This window comes from Arachis ipaensis, chromosome B05 (genome assembly GCF_000816755.2).
Source record: "Arachis ipaensis cultivar K30076 chromosome B05, Araip1.1, whole genome shotgun sequence".
Lineage (NCBI taxonomy): Eukaryota > Viridiplantae > Streptophyta > Magnoliopsida > Fabales > Fabaceae > Arachis > Arachis ipaensis.
Genome location: NC_029789.2, coordinates 131673698 through 131695279, shown reverse-complemented (window position 1 = coordinate 131695279; position 21582 = coordinate 131673698). Strand labels below are relative to the sequence as shown.

At 33.8% G+C, this 21582-nt stretch overlaps 4 protein-coding genes and 1 pseudogene across 5 annotated transcripts in view; 4 read left to right on the top strand and 1 right to left on the bottom strand.

The window, feature by feature from the left end:
- The window catches only part of LOC107644203, an 8056-nt pseudogene extending 5747 nt beyond the window's left edge, over positions 1-2309 (top strand).
- Positions 1-7895, top strand: part of LOC107644197 (putative pentatricopeptide repeat-containing protein At1g12700, mitochondrial) — a 53080-nt gene extending 45185 nt beyond the window's left edge. Inside the window, exons 2-4 of one of the 2 annotated variants that reach the window (XR_002347218.1) lie at positions 6730-6876; positions 7629-7676; positions 7839-7895. The gene's annotated coding sequence lies outside the window, so the exon portion shown is untranslated. The remainder of the gene's footprint in view (positions 1-6729; positions 6877-7628; positions 7677-7838) is intronic. The other variant, XR_001621252.2, reaches the window with a different exon arrangement.
- LOC107641146 (pentatricopeptide repeat-containing protein At1g12620-like) lies at positions 4467-6171 on the top strand. Its single transcript, XM_021123980.1, has 2 exons — positions 4467-4865; positions 4972-6171. Exon 2 carries the CDS (start codon positions 5011-5013, stop codon positions 6169-6171), a length of 1161 nt encoding a protein of 386 aa, XP_020979639.1. The 5' UTR covers positions 4467-4865; positions 4972-5010.
- Positions 10826-13385, top strand: LOC107644194 (protein C2-DOMAIN ABA-RELATED 4). The gene is made up of 3 exons (XM_016348002.2): positions 10826-11340; positions 11897-11992; positions 12824-13385. The coding sequence occupies exons 1-3, from the start codon at positions 11092-11094 to the stop codon at positions 13112-13114; spliced, it is 636 nt and encodes a 211-aa protein (XP_016203488.1). The 5' UTR covers positions 10826-11091; the 3' UTR covers positions 13115-13385.
- On the bottom strand, positions 13661-16978 carry LOC107644193 (nucleolar protein 56). The gene is made up of 8 exons (XM_016348001.2): positions 16671-16978; positions 16118-16332; positions 15829-15986; positions 15511-15698; positions 15181-15433; positions 14616-14764; positions 14392-14526; positions 13661-14225 (listed from the first exon to the last, which is right to left on the bottom strand). The coding sequence occupies exons 1-8, from the start codon at positions 16873-16875 to the stop codon at positions 13906-13908; spliced, it is 1623 nt and encodes a 540-aa protein (XP_016203487.1). The 5' UTR covers positions 16876-16978; the 3' UTR covers positions 13661-13905.

Below are 21582 nucleotides of genomic sequence, written 5' to 3'. Positions count from 1 at the left end.
AATTCCTATGACTTTTTATCATAAGCAACCATGAGCTATTGTTTATTTGATTGAATCCTCTGGGAATTGTTGTAAAAGGAATTTAAATAGGTACTAAGGATTTATTTTTAGGCTATATAGTTTTCACTTCCATCTTAAAAATAAACCCACCTTCTAAAATGCATGTCCCCTCTTTTCATCAACCTAAGCAACATCGAGTCAAGGTTAATATGGTTCAGTTATTTCAAGATTTTTGGCCATTTTCTTAATTAATGCTACTCAGTTGTATTGCTTGGAAATTGCTTCTGCTGAAAATATGTACATTATGAAATACTTTTTCGGAGAATGTTTTTCTGTTAATTCTTAGATAAATTACTTCATTATTTCTTGTGTAGATATTATTCCATTGTCTCTAAGTCTCTGTTTATTAGCATTTTAAAAGAAGTTACTGGCTTGGAGTTTTGTTATGTGGTGTTTGTGATGGGGGTGTTAAAAGTGAAACAATACAGAATTCTCTGAGTTTTCGCTAATATTTGCCTCCAAATACTAATTTTCCCTGCACATATCCTTCCAATTCCTAATTTTCGATCATCATCATTCAATCATAATTTTTCTCTCAAATGAATTTTTTTATTACCATCATTCAACAATAGCGAACACTTTCAGGACTCCAATAATAGTACGATAGCTCCAGCATCGTTGTACTTGTTTTGTTCTTATCAAATTTAACACTCATGCTTTACTTTAAAATTTTTTGTTTGGTAAAGTTTTATTTCAGAAGTCAATTACATTATTTTTTGTCAATGTGACTTCTTCAGCCATCATAACCTATACGTATAATATACATGTTATGTAATTTTTTTGTCATTATAGTACAAATTCTATGTTATTATTTTTATCGTATTTGTTACGTATATAAGGGCATTTAAGTAAATTCTTCTTCACGGGAATTTCACATGTTTCCGTTGAGCGGGTACCTCAATCCCAAAAGTAGAGTGTCAAAATATATATTCAACACAATGACCCAAAGTAGAGTGTCACTTGATGTTCAAAGTTACAATGTCATGATTAATGGCTTGTGCAAAAGTAAAATGGTAGATGACACCTTGAATCTCTTTGAAAAAATGCGTCGCAAGGACTTGGTTCCAGACACGATAACTTTTAGTATTCTTATTGATGGCTTGTGCTAATTAGGGAGAATATCTTGTGCTTCAAAGCTTCTTGTTGAGATGCATGATAAAGGTATATAATCACATACAATTCCTTTCTTGATGCTTTATGCAAAAACCATCATGTTGACAAAGCACTTGTTTTATTCAACACAATTAAGATCAAGGCATTCGCCCAAATATATGTACATACAACATACTTATAGATGGCTTGTGAAAAAGTGGAAGATTTAAAAATGTAAAAGATTTTTCAAGATCTTTCTGTTAAAGGCTATCATCCAAATGTGTGGACATACACCATTATGATCAATGGGCTTTGCAAAGAGGGCCTGCTTCATGAAGCATTGGCTTTCTTGTCAAAAATGGAAGATAATGGTTGCTTACCAAATGCTGTGACTTATGAAATAATCATTCGTGCTTTGTTTGAAAAAGGTGAAAATGATCATGCGGAGAAACTTCTTCGTGAAATGATATCTAGAGGCCTATTGCAAGGAGAAAAGTAGGTGAGATTCTTCTTGTTAGACATCACAGAAGGTTGTTTGTATCTCTTTCTTTTTAACTTGTCTTTTGTTACCTTCTTGCTAATCATCTATCTATTCCATATTATTGATGCTTCTGATTCTTTCTCTACATGATGGTGATTTTTTGTTCTGTTTAGCCACACTGATATTTTCTGTCATTGCTTATTTGATGTCTTTTTGTGTCAAGGTGGTTGTCACATGTGTCTTGTGGGGGGTATCTTGTTATTTCCTTCTTTTATTATATTTGTGCTTTGATGTTAAGTTATTCCTAACTAAGTTTGTTTTGATTTCATTATTCAAAGGGAATCACTTGTTAAGTTTCTCTACACTCTTGTTATTGTCTTCCATTCTTTTCATTTTCCCATGCAGCAATATACTTGCAGATGTAGCCATCTAATGTATTTTGCTGATGTGTTTTAGTGATTATTAGTTTACAGAGGTTTTCTACTTAGTTTTTGCTTCTTCTTGTTGTTAGTAGATTAACCTTCTGAGACTTACCTAAACAAGTGAAAATGTAGATGTTCTTTCAAGAGTTTGTAGTAACTAGCATGCAATGCTTTTTTATGTGTTCAACCTTTATCGTATTTGCTTTAGCTCTACTATGCAGATGGTGAAGATAGAGAATCATTATGGACATGCGTATGTGATACCAATGGATTCCCTAAAGCGGCAGTAGGTGTTCATAGCTCTAGTTGCTTTAATCTTGCAACTGCACCTGGGGTGTCTTCCTTATTCCGTTTTGCTTCCAACTTGAAAGCTTTTCAATGCTGCTACTGCTAAACCAATTATTATATGAATTAAAGACATCATAGCGACGTGTGGTCATGCATTGGGATGCGACATTGTTTTATATTGGTTGTTGCAGACTAAATAACGCTCTTCATTTTTTTGGATTTGGGATGTAAACATAAGCCAAATTAAATTATCATATAAATTAGAAATAATTAAATAATTTTATTTTTAAAAAAATAATTAAAATATCTAAAGAATTGCTCGTCAGGCCAACAATATTTGTGTTCTACTTTCATGTTCTTATGTTTAAAATAAAGTACACACAAATCTCATTCGTATAAAGTTATGGACCTAGTAAGAACATTAAGAATATTTCTTTTTCGGTTTTCTAAGAAAAAAACACAATGACTAATCTTTTTGCTACAAATCATCCTATTAAGAACAAATGACTAATTACAAGATGCTTTTCTAACTTCTTAATCAAGGGACCGAATGATAAAATACGAAACAGTTATATCACCAATAATATGATCACACATAGCAATGTAATGTCCAAATAATCCATATCACATTTATATCACTTATAATAAGCGAGACTTCTCCCATATGAAAGTCTTGTGATTTTGGACAATACGGGGTGTTAGAATATTTGACACCACACTCAGTTAAAAGTTAGAACATTGTTTAGCTCGTGTTTTGTTGCTTCTACGGGTTTGTTTGCTTTTATAAATATGTAACACAAAATTTTATTGAAATTTTTGCTCATGATTGTTTAATATCAATATAGGCTTTTAATTTTAAATTATTTGGGACTATTCACTAGGATCAATTTCACATCATCTTGAGTTTTCTGCTATTTAATTAATAAAATCCTAAGCTATGGTCTAAATAGAATAAATTGTTCTTTAATGATTTTGCTAAAAATGTTTTTTTTTTCATGTATATTAGCCCGCAAAATACAAGTGTTACAATGGATAAACATTCGTTTCTAATTAAATATTTTTGTGAACCACCAGCCTCATTTTCCTCAATTCCATTTCTTCAGTTGTTATACAATGCTCTCTGGATGAAACTGCACCTCCTGCAATTTTAAAGACTAAAACTTTAGCCTAGACTTACCAGTTAATAAAAGTAGTGAATTCCTACTTTGATAATCCGAAAAATGCTCTATCTTTTCCTTTCGCATCATAATACACCGAAGAACTTACATAACAATTAGTCTAGTTAAGAAATTTACATCATAACAATTCATTAATAAACATGATTGATATTATGTCATTCTCAATATACTAGTTGACCTTGAAGAAGCTAAATGACAAGATATTGCAAAATTATAAAACACTTTAGAAGAAATGCAAGGTCAGCTAGATGAAGGCAACAAAACTAGCAATTGAGCAAGCACCACAGTAATTAAATAGGATTCTATTGTGGACAATACTAAGCTAGAGTTACTGGCAAATAAAAGTGAGGAATAGAGGTAAGTATAAACTTCTGTCTTAAAATGGTATGTTTTATTGTCAGAGAAAAATGGTGAAAACAATAGAATTATTTTAAAAGTTCCAATACATTTTGCAGATAAAATTTTCACCCAAAAAATTATATTATATTTTTAAATAATATAATTTAAAGAGAGGAGTATACTTTTAACTTTGTTTTTAAAAAGAATGTTATGCCATTTATTACTCGAAATTTAAATTACAAAAAATAGAAGCAAATGTGGGGAATGAAAATTATAAAAGGATTCCCCATGAAATAAAATTGATGATTATTTACAGAAGAATAGAATTACAGAAGAATATAAATTCCAATCCAACATGAATAATATCAAATTCAATATCTGTCTACTATACTTACATATATGCAAATATGTACCAAACTAAGAATCTATTGATCCTCAAACACAATATGAATTTATATACTTATCATCATCATTTAGTTATAGCCACCATGAAATCAATCGATCAATTACCTATCCACATCGTCAAAAACAAGACGTAATTTCTAATTACAAGAACTTCATCAAGACTCCATGTAGTTTTCATAGAAAAAGCGAAAAAAATGGAACCTGATGTGTTTGGAGTAGGTGCCAGAGGTAGAGGCGGAGGAAAAAGGAATGAAGTCAGAGTTGGTGGCGAGGAAGAGAAACAGGGCGATGACAGCGACACACATTGCACAAACAGCTGCGGAAGAAGACAGACTGCCCAAAACGTGAAGAAGCCTAGCAGAATTACAAATTATGTTTAAGGGTGGAGAGGGGAAATTTGGAAACTAAAAATCATAGGGGTAAATGTAGAATTACAAAAAAAGAAAACAGAGGGTTCAATTTGAAATTACTAAAATCCGTGGCCTAAATAAAGATAGTAAAAGCAGAAACAATAACCTCGAACAAGCTTGATTCTACCCTCACTCTGTTGGTGGTTGCAAGAATGTTGTCATTCCTCTCATTCTCACGAATCATGTTAAGGTATGCTCTTCAAATCCCAAATCCCTCTCCTTATTGTGTTCCCTATTCCGCTCTCCGTCTTTGCTTCCCTTCAACTTCATCCCTACACTCTCACTCTCACTCTCAGCCCCAATCACTTGATGAAGCTGTTGATTCCTTCACTCGCATGCTCTCTATGCGTCGCCCTCCATCCATCATTCAATTCACCAAGATTTTGGGATCTCTTGCCAAGACCAACCATTTCCCCACCGCCATTTCCCTTTTCCAGCAATTGCAACCCAGGGGAATCGCTCCCAACTTATTTACTTTGAATATCTTAATCAATTGTTGCTGCGGAATGGGCTGGATCACTCTTGCTTTCTCTGCTTTGGCAAAGATTTTCAGGATGGGTTTTCAGCCTGATACCGTTACGTTGAATACACTCATCAAAGGTCTCTGTCTCAGTGGTAAGATTGAAAAAGCACTGCACTTTCATGATAGAGTGTTGGCTCATGGATTTCACTTCGACCAAGTCACTTATGGGACATTGATCAATGGGCTCTGTAAGACCGGACACACATCAGCTGCTATTCAAGTGTTGAGAAAGATCCCACGGTATGGCATTGCTCCTGATGTCTTCATGTACAGCGCAATTATTGATAGCCTCTGCAAGGATACACTTGTAAGTCAGGCTTTTCATTTATTTTCTGAGATGCTTGCTAAGGGAATTTCTCCCGATGTTACCACATACAGTCCCCTCATTTTTGGATTGTGTCTTGTGGGTCAATATAAGGAAGCCGTTGATTTGTTAAGTGATATGGTTCTTAGAAACATTACTCCTGATGTTAGTACCTATAGTATTTTGATCGATGGGTTATGCAAGGAAGGAAAGATCAAAGATGCTAAGAATGTGTTGGCTGTGATGACAAAACATGGTGTTAAACCAAATGTGGTTACTTATAACAGCTTAATGGGCGGATATTGTTTGGTTAATCAGGTAAATAAGGCAAAATATGTATTCAACACAATGGCCGAGAGTAGAGCGTTTCCTAATGTACGGAGTTACAATATCATGATTAATGGCTTTTGTAAGAGTGAAATGATCGATGACGCCTTGAATCTCTTCGAAGAGATGCGTCGCAAGAACTTGGTTCCTGACACGGTAACTTACAATACTCTAGTTGATGGCTTAGGAAAATCAAGGAGAATTCTTTGTGCCTTGGAGCTTCTTGAAAAGATGCATGATCGAGGTCAACCTGCTGATATAGTCACTTACAGTTCTTTGCTGGATGCTTTGTTCAATATCAAACAACATGACAAGGCACTTATGTTATTCAAAAAGAGGTGAAAATGATAACGCGGAGAAACTTCTTCGTGAAATGATATCTAGAGGCCTATTGTAAGGATAAAAGTAGGTGAGATTCTTCTTGTTAGCATCACAAAATGTTGTTTGTATCTCTTTCTTTTTAACTTGTGTTTTGTTCTCGATCATCTTTCGATTCCATATTAATGCTTTTAGATCTTCACATGATTGTGATTCTTTATTCTGCTTTACCCACACCTAAGTGTTTTCTTTGTTGTTGCTTATTTTATGGCATTTTCGGTGACTAGATGGCTGTTATATGTGGCTTGTCGGATCTATCATTATTTCCTTTTTTATTTTTGTAATTATATATGTGCATTGATGTTAATTTATTCTTAAGCTGAAATGGTTGTGATTTTCATCATTCAAAGGGAATCCTTGTTAGTTGTGAAGCTTCCCTGCACTCTTATTGTCTTTCGATCTTTTCATTTCTCCCATATTTAAATTAAACTCCCATGCAGCAGCATATTGTCTGATGTAGCCTTAGATGAAATCTCAAATGTTATTTTGCAAACATCTTGTCATTTTTCTGCGTTCATGCAGTTATACCTGAAGCATATTGTACCAAAGCAATCAACTTGATAAAAAAGATTACTGATTCAAACTTCAAAGCCAAAGGATTTTGATCAAACACTAGCCTCTTGCGCATTCTCCAAGCACCCCAAAGAGTAGCAAGAAACATTTGCACAGGTTAATGCTCAAAAAAGTTGGAATACTCTATCATGAATTGCATGTTCCCATATAATCATGTTGAGAAAAATAATAAACCTATAAACTTTACAATTTAAATGGGAAACTTTGGTGGTATATCCGGGCTTTTAAGTTCGAATCTCAATAAAGCTAAAATACTGTGTTAAGAAACATTTGTGTGATCAAATCTGGCTTTAATGAAACAATTATGGTAATTTTATATGATAGGAATTGTTCAGTAGAGAGTATTTTCATTTGTTAGCTGAGCTAAACTTTCATCTTTATGCTGGCTCTACCATAGATCAATTGATTCATTTGAAGCGTTCTTGGAGTTATCATGAAAAACGTTGGTCCATTTGTTTGTTGTTTTTCTTTTTCACAAAAAAAAAATGACATTAAAAATTTTGAAAAAATGGCATTTATCATTGTCTTTTTGAGGTTTTTTTTTTTTTTTTTATAAAGATGGAAATAGAAAATAACTAGTTTGTTTACAAGGGCAAGCAATAGCAGAAAGCCATTGGATTTTATTCAGATGCCATTAAACTAAGCAGCAAGAATGCAACATCCTACAGTAATAGGGCCCAAGCATCTAAGTCTTTATGTATTAGAAAGCATCTAAGTCTAGTAGGTAGATACTGAATATTACTAGCTTAGACTATACAAGATGTGGATATTACGTTTATCATATTGGATTGAAAATTTGAAATGGCTTAACATTCACAAGTTCATTTCCCTGACATGCACATATGCAGTTGAGCAGTGTTAAGGTAGTTCGAGGCAGGTGTTGTGCAGCTGTTTGTGTAAGATCAAGCTTTGCACTTTTAGTTTTGTTCCATTTATATCTTTGTACCCTTTATTGCTGAGATTGTTAATTTATCCATCAGTGGCATTTATTTTTGTAATTAAAGATTGATTAATAAATATGATGATAGTTGCTGAATGACAATTTTAAGTGCATTTAGGTGAGGGAATGATGAGGAGTTTATGTGAATCCATTGGTGGATATCAAAGATTGGAAGGAACATCTTAATCAATTGTTGTTGCGGCATGGCTTGTATGACGCTTGCTTTCTCTGTATTGGCCAAGATTTTCTTTGTGTCAGAGTGGTTGTCATGTGTCTTGTCGGGATATATTGTTATTTCCTTTTGAGAAAATTCGACTCCCCTATGCGAAATGCTAAAATGACACTTCTCTCTATTTTATAAATGTACATTTTTCTTTTTTTTAATTTTTAAAAAACCTCCTCTTTAATTCATTTAAATTTTTTATGTTAATTAATATTAACTTTATCCATTTTTTAAGAAAAAATAAATTATTTTTTGAAAAAATATCCATTAACAAAAATTTTATTTTTTATCATTAAATTTTGTTTATCAAAATATCTTTTTAATAAATTATTTTTTTATTGATTAAATTATATTTTTATTAAAATATTTTTAAAAAAATTAATAATTAAATTATTTTTTTCTAAGATACTNNAATATTAAATAATATATTGATATCGAAAAATTAATAGTAAAATATAAAAAAATTGTTAACAAAAATTTTGGTAAAATTATAATTTAATAATTAAAAATTATTGAAGGGTATTTTAGAAAAAAATTTATATAATTATTAAATTTTTAAAAAAATACAATTTAATCAATAAAAGAATAATTTATTAAAGAATATTTTGGTAAGCAAAATTTAATGATAAAAAATAAAATTTTACTAATGGGTATTTTTAAAAAAAATAATTTATTTTTTCTTAAAAAATAGATAAAGTTAACATTAGTTAACACAAAAAGTTTAAAATGGATTAAAGATGAGATTTTTTAAAAGTTAAAAAGGAGAGAAATGTACATTTATAAAATAGAGGGGGAGGAGAGTGTCTTGCAGGAGAGGGGAGTGTAATTTTCTCTTTCCTTTTTTATTATATTTGTGCATTAATGTTAATTTATTCCTAAGCTAACTTTATTTTGATTTCATCCTTTAAAGTGAATCACTTGTTAAGCTTCCCTGCACTCTTGTTATTGTCTTTGAATCTCTTCATTTACCCATGCGGCAACATACTTGCTGATGTAGCCTTCTAATGTATTTTGGATCGTCTCCAAAGTTAGTTTGCAAACATATTCACATTTTGTGTTCATGCAGTTGCATATGTAAAGCTTTGCCTGAGGCATATTCTACAAATGTGATTAACTTCGACAAAACATGATCATTAGATTTCTTGTCCTATATAGAGTAAATGAATTTTTTCAAAAAAAAATTCATGGTCCAAATATCTGTAGGTTTCGAAAACCAAGCTTTGATTGAACTTCTATTGATTGACATATATGAAACACACAAACTGTTTGCTTTCTGATATTTAAAGTATGTATCCACTTTATATGAAGCTCCATCTAACTTTTTTCACATTCCGGTTATTCTATATTTATTTGGATCTGATAACTGCATCTTATCATATATAAATAGAAATGCGGAATTAGAGATAAGAACTTGATGCGGAATTCTATATATTTCTCATTTTTCTAGTCCCTTCACCAAACTAGTAATGAGAAAAAATTGGTGAAGGGACTAGTTTGGTGCACGACATTCAATTTTAGGGACTAAAATGAGTCACTTAATGTAAAGTGAGGGACTAATTTGGTGCATATACAACGATGGCATAATGGATGACACGTGGACGAATACTGTTGCGACACGTGGCACAACTGGACACGTGGCCAAATAACATTGTGACACGTGGCACAACTATCCACGTCAGCATGCCACGTGTCACTGGTCACCACATCATCCTACCATTACACGTGGCCAAATCATGAAGTGACACGTGTCACTTACAGTCCACGTCACCATGCCATGTCATCACGTCGTTAATGAAAAATGGATCAGGGACTACTATGGTGCATTTTTTTCAATCTCAGGGACGTAATTGGTGCAATTGGAATCTCAGGGACGATTTCAGTGCAAAACGCCAATCTCAGGGACCATTTTGGGGTTTAACTCGGTAAACACCTCCTACTCTTTCACATAATAAATGGACTTATTTATATTTTACCAAAAAAAAAAGGACTTATTTATAACAAAAGAATTATATATTTTCAATGCTTGTAAGTTGTAAGGTGTAGCCAGTGAAAACCAATTAGCGGCTTATTAACAACCAAAGTCTAACAATATTTATTTTATAAATGGAATTTAATTTTGATATACGAGTATCCAATTATACAATGTTATATTAGTAAAAATAATTTTTATTTACATTAACCATGTAAATGGTAATCCAAAAAATAAATATAATTGTAAAATTGTATAAAATATTTTAAATTGTCAGTGCATAAAAATTAAACTCTTATAAATAACTATCAACATTTCGTTAAAGGTTCTTTGCTGCAGTTTCTACCGTAATTCATTCGACACAAAAACAATAAAGTAACAATTCTAAGCGTTAATTTTTCATACTCCAAAATCCAAATACCTTCCAAACGTATTCCCCTATTATACATTCAGTAACATAATTACCTAAGCTATATGCGCTCCTATGAATTAAATGTTAATCTCTCTTTTTTTAATTAGTCTTGAAGATTTTTCTTTCGTTCTTTATTATAATTTTTTTTTTGTCTTTGATGTTTTCCTTTCTAGACCAGAGCCCACAAATCCATTTCACAGAAAAATCAATCCGAAACAACGCTTGAAAGAAATAACGGAAAAAAAGAACAAAAAACAGCACACAAACAGAGAGAAAACTGAAAATGAAAAATGAATCAAAAACAGATATATCCTCTCTTATCATATCATAAAGTCGTAGTAACTGAAAAAACCGACAAAACACACGTTACGTGAGAAGACCGAACTACGTTGTATTCTCGTGATTCCTACTTCTATATACGACAAACCCTAACTCCGGTTGGCCCCACACGCTTCTCTCTTTTTACTTTTTCTTTTGCACAGTTTTCTTCTGAATATTCTTCAGTTCCACCTCAGATTCATTCAAATTAAAGTATTAAATTTAAACCCCTTCATCATCACATAATTGATAATTGTGGAGTTGCATTTTCTTTTCGTGATTTTTGAATTTTTGATTCGCGGTGGTCACGGTGTTCCTGTTCCAGACTCAGATTACATAGTATCCGTATAATATAATATAATATAATATTTTAATATTAAATAGAATTAGTATTTAATTATCAATTTTGCGGAGTTGATAATATAAATTTATAAAGGGAAAAAAGATAAATGGGGGAAACAAATGCACGGTCAAATTCGCATAAGCATTGGCGTTTTGGTACGAATTCGCAGCAGAATATTCAGTTGCGTTCACGGTCGAGTTCGAATTCGAGATCTTCGTCACCGGAATCACCACCAAAGTCTCTGATGGAGAACCTTATGGGACTTCTTAGGGTTCGAATCAAGCGTGGCGTCAACCTCGCCGTTCGTGATGTTCGTAGTAGCGATCCCTATGTTGTCATCAAGATGGGTAAACAGGTACCGTCATCATCATAAATTTTTTCCTTTTTTTGCTTCCTTTAATTTCAGTTTGCTTTGTTACAATTCATTCACCAACCAAAGTTTCTATTTTTGTTTTTGTCTTTGTATTTTTTCCTCTATGTCTTAACTACGGTACACTTTCCTTGGCCTTGTTTCTAATTCCAGGATGATTTTTTTTCTTAAAAGGAATTGATGAAAAAGTTGTTATTTTTATGTTGTCCAGCTATGGGAAGTTCTTGATTTTGGAGGAACCCTTGTGGGTTTCAAATTATTGACTATAAGAACATGACATATTAGGCACAAATTTTACTAGCTGTTTTATGAAATTTCCTAATTTTTCGTATTTTGGCTTTGTTCATGCTTAAATTGGTGGGGTTTCTTTTTTTTTTTTTTTCAACTTGTTTAATTCTATGGTTTTATCGATGTTTACTTGCATAATAGCTTGGGTGATAGGAACAATATAAATGCAAACATTTTATGATATTAAACTAAAGTGGTGTCAAATTATGCACTCTCATGATCATGACCTGTGTTTGTTGTTTTTCGGTTTCAGAAACTTAAGACTCGTGTGATTAAAAGGGATGTTAATCCTGAGTGGAATGAGGACCTCACGCTTTCTGTTGTAGATCCGCATGCTTCAGTCTCACTGGTAAGTGAATTTGTTCAATTACTTAATGCCACATTTTCTCTCTAGTTAGAGGATGCAAAGGCATGTTCAACATATATATTGAGAATTGATGCTTCATTATGCTGGTTGAAATGTATATTTTGAGCCAAAAAATATGTGACAACAAAAAAAAGTAAGGATGAGATCAGAGTCTACATATCACACAGATACATGTGAACAATGTTGCCATGTTGGACTATCTATAATTGAATTATTGAACTACCATATGTATAGCATTTCCTGAATTGCTCTACTTTAACGCAGTAAATTTCATCAACTATACATATCTGCTTTCAGAAGTAGGAGGCTTTTGTGTCATGAGAGGGGTAGTGGCCACCCCCAAATTTTTGCAATTACTTTGGAAGCTCTTGTTCTTTCTCATTTTCTCAGACATGCTAATTAAAACCAAATCTTAAATTAGGGGGAAATTCTGATGGATAAGGTCTATGTATAATTAAACTAATCCACGAAAATTTCCGCCTCATTTTACTCTCCAACCAAACATGCCCTTAACGGTAAACTGTTGTAGTATGATCTTCATAAAGCTGGATACTGGAAGCCATAACTTTGTGTTATTACTTATTAATCAATTGGTATGAATGTAGTATGGATGCTGTGCTTTGTTTAATCAGTTGGAAAACGCAAAACCAAACTAAAATTATGAACTTTTTCGATATTTATTTCTAGTAGCTCTGCAGTGACAAGGTCAAAAAATGTGCAGTGATTTTGTTGGTAGTTGTTTATCTCTGATTTTGCGCTACATCGATTTGTGTATTGGATTGCTAATTCCGAGTCTATCCTTTCCGACTGCAGACTATATATGACCACGATACTTTTAGCAAAGATGACAAAATGGGAGATGCAGAGTTTGAAATCTTACCATTTATAGAAGCCTTGAAGATGAATGTGACAGGCCTGCCAAATGGTACTGTGGTCAAAAGAATACAACAAAGCCGGGATAACTATCTCGCAGATGAGAGCCGCATCACTTATATCAACGGTAAGCTTGTTCAAGATATGATCCTTAGACTGCGAAACGTGGAATGTGGTGAACTGGAAATCCAGCTAAATTGGATTGATCTTCCTGGGTCCAAGGGTTTATGATCTTGTTGGATTGTTGTCTATTAGCAACTCCATGCATATGAGCTGGCTAGTTTAATTCCCTAATATGACATTAAAGTCTGATGAGGCTTTACCTAAGGCTTCTGAGGAACAGAACTGATATATTCAAACTCTGCATATTTTAGTGTGGCCTGTAGTAGCATTTGTACAGTTGAGACAGAGACCTTTTTTTTATGATACTTGTTATTTTGGAGTGCTTTGGTTCTCAATGAGTTAGTTCTATAAAGTTTTGATTGGGCAATTATTATTATCATCATCATTAGTACTGTTCGATTTTTTTGAATCTTGTGCTCCAAAAATGTGTTTAGAAGTACATATTTCAACAAACGATAGTTTTTATGACTTACGACTCTCACAAGAAATTATCTAATCATCTTGATCAGGGGAAAACAATCAAAACATATTTTCCAAGCAGTGACTTATCGGTGCAATAATAGGTGTTACTCATTTTTCAAAAATAAACAAATATATGATTTGGAATAAAATATATATGTAATAATTGGTGTTAAGAACCTAATTAATCACTTCGAAAATTGAAAGATGACGTAAAAACTATTATATGATGAAGATACTTCAATTACTACAATGATGCCAAAGCTAAAAGATTGGTGGGACAAAATTTTCTATGCTAATCAACACCAAGAAGGCAAGTCCAAACATGGCACCAAAGGGCATAAGTTATAAGCAAATGAAATTCAACATTCTCCAAAAACAGTAACATGACAAATAAGATTTCAACAGTTAAAATTGCCCTCCATGGCTTACCAATCATCTTAACTTTTTGATTTCTTCTTCTTCTTTGTTTCACTTGCAGCCTCCACCATTTCCCCATTTTCATCCTTTTTATCCTTTTTTTTCTTCTTTTTAACTTCTCCATCGGCAACACCATTGATAACATTTTGTTCAGCCTCTTGGTCCAATTTCCTCTTTTCTTTCTTTTTCTTCTTCTTTTCTGATTTTTGATCTTCCAATGCATCACCATTTGTGGTTTCTACAGCCATGTCATCACCTTCATCTGCAGCTTTTTGCTTCTTCTTCTTGGCTTTCTTGCCTGAAGCTTCGACAGGCACTTCTTCTGTTTCCATCTCCATATCTGTAAAATTACAATGAATAAGCAAATATCCCCCATTACAAAAGTAGTAAGTATTATATACAACATATACATGGCTTTAGTTTTTTTTTTACCCCATAAAAATAGGCTCATTATATTTTGAAACTATAATCACTGCTAAATGCATATATAATCCATTCAGTCCCACCTTTGTTATCAGCACTTTCAATGGCAGACTTCATAACATCTATGTTCTTACGAGGGGCAACTCCCTTGTCATAAAAATCAAGTCGCTCCTCAACTTGCTCGCGAAGCTTCTCCCCAAATGCAGTAGTTCCCCTTTCTGCATCAGTGTAATGATATAATTTTTACATGCGGCAAGATGTTATGTAACGCATAATATTTCTATAATTAACACTTAGAATAACAAACCAGAAAAGCAGTCAATCCGTGATGCAATAGAACATTTATTTGCAAGATAGCGAGCCATTCGGCCCTTGTTTTTAGCGGATGCTCGACCAATGAAAGAGGAGTGGAATATCAAACCATATTTGGGAGTGTTTCCTCTTGTCTTTAGAGCCCTGAAAACATGCAAAGATGTTTTAACTTACAAGTAATGGTGACACAATAATCATAGCAAAGATATTCCAAACTCAAACTAGCCCCTTTCTTGGCACGTCAAAATGCATATGGGGACTTATGGAGGGAGAACTATTTCCTAAACAGTGATGCAATGATTTATTTATGGAGAACTATCTGACACTGAATTTAACGTGTACAAGTTTAAAAGAAAATGAAAAAGGAAGTACAAGGGATTGTGCCACAATGCCCTAATTTAACTTGCGCCATTGAAAGAGACTAACCAGCCGTACCAGAAACAACAATGGTAAACAACAAACTATTTTCAGTTTTACAACATAAAAAGGGCCTTATTCTTCTTCTATGACCAAGTAGTCCGTTCCAACTTGGAAGGAAACTAACAAGTAGAGATAAAAACCTGAACAATGCCTTCTCAGCACCAAGAATTTGAAGAGTTGAAGAAGGACACTTGGCTAAATTTGTGAGACTACCAGCATGTGAAATTAAACGTGCACCAACAACTTCACCAATCAAAGAAGCCAAATTTGGTGCAATGTCATTCATTTTAGCAACCAAGTAATCATACAGCTTCCGCCTGTACTCAGATAGGTCCATTACCCGCTGTGCAAATTGGTGGACATTAATCAAGTCCACTGGGGACAAATCCTGCCCTGAAAATAAGGAAAAAAGAAGATTTAGATAAAGAATGAAACATAAGTTAAATATGCTATACAAGTGAGAGTTCTACCCATGGAGGCCTTGGCAGCTTCCACAATCTCCTTCGCTTTATCTTCATCTCCAACAATGTCAGTCAACTCTGGAATCTTGTCCTCAGCCAACTTTGCTTTATCCTCAATAAACTTTGCAACTTTTGCATACAGATAATTATCATTTACAATCTTCACCAATTCAGGGAAATGCCAAGAGTACCATTCTCTACACATTATTGGCAAACGACCGAGATAATTAAGCACCTCAAGTTTATTAATTCTATTAAAAGAAGTGAAGTACTTTAATATCTATAACTCTAGATTTAAGATTTTCCGATTCACTGTCACAAAACTACCTGACTCTCATTGAGAATGAATTGATATCCTTATCAAGTGTATCGAGAAGGAAGATTGCTTGAATGACCATATTGTCGACTCGATTAACATTGAATTTCACCTTTGCTCTACTATAACTATGCCCCAGACCAAGTTGTGCCTTTTCCAAATCTCCTGTCTGCATTATTCAAGTAGGGGCAAAAATAATATGAACAAAAATACCAAGAAAAAAAATTTCCAATTGAAATGCATATCCAGCTCATGCATGCAAAAGCACACAAAGAAATGGAAGCAACAGCAAATGCTAACCTTGAGATCACCAACAAACTTATCAAAGTGGAGCCGCACGCCACGAAGCAGCTCACTGACAAACTCATTGCTTTGACAAGGGATTTTAGTCACTTCAGCTATCTGTGAACCAATCTTAGGATCTGACACGCCTAAACTAAACTTTGACTTCTTACCTTCCTTGACTTTAGGTAAGTTAGTCTCCAAAACAGTTCTCAACTCATCGGTCAGCAAGCCTGAACACCAAAGACAACAACGAACATGTGCATGATAACAACAACAGCGTGATAGAATCTTACTCTAAATAACACTCATAACCATAGCTTGAAAATGTGTGTTTTATTAATTAATTAATAGCTCTGTATAATCAATCTTCTATGATCACTGAAGGGAAAAATTATATTTTGAAGAAACCCAATACAATATAAAGCAAGATCATGAAAACTCAGTGAGTCAGCGAAGCGAAGCTGAACCACTATAGCATTTTATTCGAAGATGAACACCGCATTACTTAAAACTTCGCAGAGCATTCATTTTAGCTTTTAAGAAAAGGGGAAGCGGTTATTTTGTTTACCTTCAGAAATGGCGTTGCACTGTTTCAGGGCATCGAGTGCAGAAGTAAAAGGGTTGAAAGAACGAAGCTTGACCACTTTCCCGAACCGGTTCAGATCAGAAACGGAGTTCCGAACCGCTTCAGTATTCTGCCCTATTTCGTCGAGGCCATGAGCTTCGAAGAGCGCGTAACCCGACGCGGATTCGTAGAGAAGGAACAGCGCCATTGAAAGACACGCGGAGAAGGAGAAAGAAAGAGGAACGGAAGAAACCCTACTACTGAGGAAGACGACTTTGAAGATAGCTGCTGACTAGGGTTTTAGTGGAGAAAATTTTTTCTTTTTTTGATAAACCCTAAATTTTGATTTGGATCTGCTGGACATTAATATGCTTATAGGCCTTTTGGAGATTATGGAATTTGGGCCCCTGAGAAATACATTTGGTAATGAATGGTAGACCTTGGTTGTTCAGATTAAAATCTTTTGGCAAGACCAAAAATATACTAAACTGTTTCGGTAGTTAGAGGATTCGATTCATAACCAAAAAACATAAAAGGATTCGATTTGATGATAGGTCCGTCATCCAAAACATTACGAACCCCTAACTATCCATCAAAGAGCAAAAAACAAGAAATAAATCTAAATAGCTACACTCGACCAAAAAAAAAAAAATCTAAATAGCTACACCAAAAATTAACCGACCAGAAACAAGCTATCCATCAATTTTCAAGGCAATCAGTATGCAATTTGCCGCAAATCTTGTAACCAGCTCTCACCATCTTGGGTTAATTAGCTTACCTCTCCCTTTAAATAATTATTGAGGGTTTAAATTTGATTTTGTATATATAACTATTCATTGATCTGTAGTAAATATTTTAAATGGAGTTTAGATTTATGATGAATTAATTGAGAAATAAAAAATTTGCAACCAGCTCTATTTTCAGAAAAATGATAAATTTTGATGGAGCAAGAATTAGTTACTATTAGTTTATTAGTTTATTCTCAAGAATTATTATTGTTCCGGTCCAGCCCAACAAAAATTTTAATTCGACTGTAAATCGGTGACCCACCGAGTTACTCGATCCAAATCTAAGGGTGATCCGCGCACTACCTCACACTCTACTGAGAAGACCTGGATAGCTAGCAAAAGCTTTCAGACAGATGGGTTCAAGTGAAGGGGTCCACCCGAATTCAAAGTATAAATTAGGAGGGACATATCCCTCCCTAGAAGTACGCCACCTTTTTACCCTAATCAGCCGCCTCAATACGGACACTAACTTTATCATCGGAATGTCCTTGCAAGTGGCTCCACCCGTCGACTCACTGACGATTTAGACAGTCATCTTCCTTGAGAAGCTCGCGCTTAAATCCAGATACTCTACCTCACCCAATTGCTCAATTTCAGATTTTATTCGCACTGTCATTCATCTGAACAACCGAACAACTGGCAAACGATCCAAAAAATATATTTACCTGCGGAAAAAAAGTGTACTAAAGCTTGAAATAATGTATGGGATAAAATATTATCTAATGAATAATTTTTGTCTTTTTACATGGTTTCTCTCTACTAAGAAATGTGATCTTGGTATAATTGTCTTTGTACATTAATTTGATTATCTACAATTCTACATTGATTCTAATCCTATTAGTCTGTTACATTTGGTATGGTCTCGCTTGATGTAGAACCCTATATGAATAATAGTCAACAAAATCTTAAGCAAAGTCAACATTGGATATTGTGTTTGCAAGTTACTTATGTGGATCCACACAAATTTGTATGCTTTTTATCACCTCTACATTCAATCCGATTTCAATTGAAACTGGTCATAGTATTAAGGAGATTTGTAGTAACAGTTATCTTCACTGTCTTAGTTGCCCTTTTTCTTTCCCCAAAAATTGGTTTCCTTATCTGATCTAATGGAATAATGGTTCATCAAAACCACAGCAGAAACATGTCTCCAACAGAATTTATCCCACTGCTTCCTTGTTTTCTGTCTCATTGAATCTCTTCCTGTTTCCTTCCTAAGATGATTTGGGGAACTGTTGGGAGAACACAGGAAAATAGAAATTACATTAATTATATGCCTATTTTGTCTATGTCAACTCTTACATTCATTCATTATTTGTACTAATGGTGTAATCATTGTGTAAGGAAAAAAATTTGAGAGAATACAAAATCAGTCTAAAGCAACACATTATTAATATTGCATATTTTAATTACAATGCAAATATTAATAAAGTTGAAGTTGAAGGAGCACCTCTAAAACAAGTCCAATAATTTTGTGCACATTTGATGTACCATTTTTTATGAATCATTAAATTTTATTTGAAAAATATTATAAAATGAGAGTATTAAAGGTAAAACTAATTATTTAGCTATAATTTAATAAATAATTGATAACTTTAATAAAAAGAAGTTAAAAATGCATTCAAATATTTCTTTTTTTTTCTTCATTTGTTGTAAATACTACTCATCGTGACTGATACGAGATCTATCTAAGAGACAGAGAATTGTTGTAGTCACCCACACTCATGAAGGGCATAAACTAGTGGGTGTACATATATAAAGGTCCATAACCATGAGTTCGTTTATATATATAATCTTCAGAAGTAATTTTTTACCTATACTTGAAAAAAATCAAAATAATGTGAATCGTTTATTTTCTTTTTTATTTTCTAAGAATATAAATAAAGAAATTCAAAATACTTGTTTAAAAGTGTGAAATAAATAAATAAAAAATCAATGTTTTCATGTATTATATATAATTTTGAGGGCAAATGACGCATATAAACCAAGTATAGGGTGGTTTTACACAATTCTACCAAAGCAAAAAACGTTACAAGGTTCTACCAAGAGCAGTTTTCTATATAGTTCGAATTGGTGCATGTCGAATTACACATGCATAGTAATTTGAATCACATACTTATTCGAATTACATACACTAATACGAATCAACCTGATTCGAATTACACACACTAACACACACTAATTCGAATCACTTTGATTCAAATTAGTCAATTTGTCGTGCCCATAGTAATTCGAAACAGGCTATTTCGAATTACTCCCTATTTTGCATATATAAGTAGTTTGAAGTAACCTCATTCGAACTACTATTCCAAATCTATACCCCCACCAAATTCCAGAGAAAACGACCCAGTACGACTTCAACAAAGGCTTGAGCAGAATATTTAGCTGATGGGGGATAATCCGGACCGACTTTATCGTTTGGATGGAGTAGCACATATAGGTGGTGTCATCAATAAAGAGGTTAGTGCAAACTTGTTCTTTTAAAATAGGAGTGAATAACTTTTTTTTATATATATATTTTTTATATATTTTGTTAGTGGTTTTGATAGTGAATGATGTTAGTGGTTTTGTTAGTGAATGATGTTAGGGGTTTTGTTAGTGGTTTTGATAGTAAATGATGTTAGTGGTTTTGTTAGGGACTTTGTTAGTGGTTTTGGGGGTGAATGATGTTAGTAGTTTTGTTATTGGTTTTGTTAGTGGTTTTGTTAGTGAATGATGTTAGTGATTTTGTTAGTGAATGATGTTAGTGGTTTTGTTAGTGGTTTTTCTAGGGTACTGTTTCATGGCATCCAAGTCCAAAGATGAAAAGTGCGGAAGGTATTGCTGACTCCCAGAGCTAGAACCACCACCAGCCCCAGTTGGATTACTCGCTGCAATGTCATCGCCACTGTCATCAGCAATGAGGTCAGGCTCCACATCATTATCATCCAGCAATGCATCACCTATCCCAGCCGGTGTCCCACACTGCAAAGAACTCGGCACCCTCTCCACGATACCAACCTCTCCGCCACCACTGCAGTTGAGATCAACGACGAACGACGGGGACGCGACAGGCTAGTCCCTAGGTGCATTCACGGGCACGGACGAACATGCACCAACGGGTCTTGAGCTAGAACCGGCTACCGTGCCTAGAGTTTGGGTATTCCGGTTCGAACCTCCTGTGCTAGATACCACATCAACCAACTTTGCCAACAGCTCAGGTGTCCTGACCTCGGAAAACTGCCGGCGACAATGGAACAGGACCTGCAAATTCTCGTCACTCCCTATAATGAAAGAATCGTACTTCGCGTCATCTCCAAGCACTGAGATCGGAATGTGATAGATTAACTTCTGAACCTATTTCATGCCTTGCAGCCCAAGTTTCTGTATTATAGAATTCAAGAAGTCATCGAATCTCGTCGTAGGTCTCATAAAAATACTCAGAGGATCTTTATCAGTGAACTTCACACTGGAGCGTGTCTTTCTCTTAATCGACCCTCTATAATGCGCCAACACTACAAAAGCTCTCCTCACTAGCCATTTTGTCTCACTCAAATGAATTCAACTTACATTCACACCATATTTATACACGTCTGGGGCTTCCTAATTCGAAATAGCCAATTTTGAATTACATACACATAATTCGAATCAGCTAAATTCGAACTATAATTCGAATTCCTCTCCATATAATTCGAATCAGTTAGATTCGAACTGCCCATGCATAATTCGAATTGGGGTGATTCGAACTACCCCTGCATGATTCGAATCAGCACGATTCGAACTATCAAGAATGCAAACTCCCTCACTAATTCAAAGAGCATTGATTCGAATTACTAAGCTTTTTAGTTCGAACAGATTGATTCGAATTACATAGAGACATGCTTTTGGTTGATCCATATTTCTTTTTTCCGTTTGGCTTAATCATGTAATATCTCATACAAGCTGACTTAATACTGCCATTTGCCTTAATTTTGTAAAACATATATTAATATCAAAGGATAACTTTGTACACATTAAAAAATATATTATTATATAATAGTTAATTTTAAACATTATCAATTAAAACAATTTGTTATATTATATGAAAAATAAGTTTATAAACATTTGTAACTTAAAATAAGTTTTACAATATATATTATAATAAAATC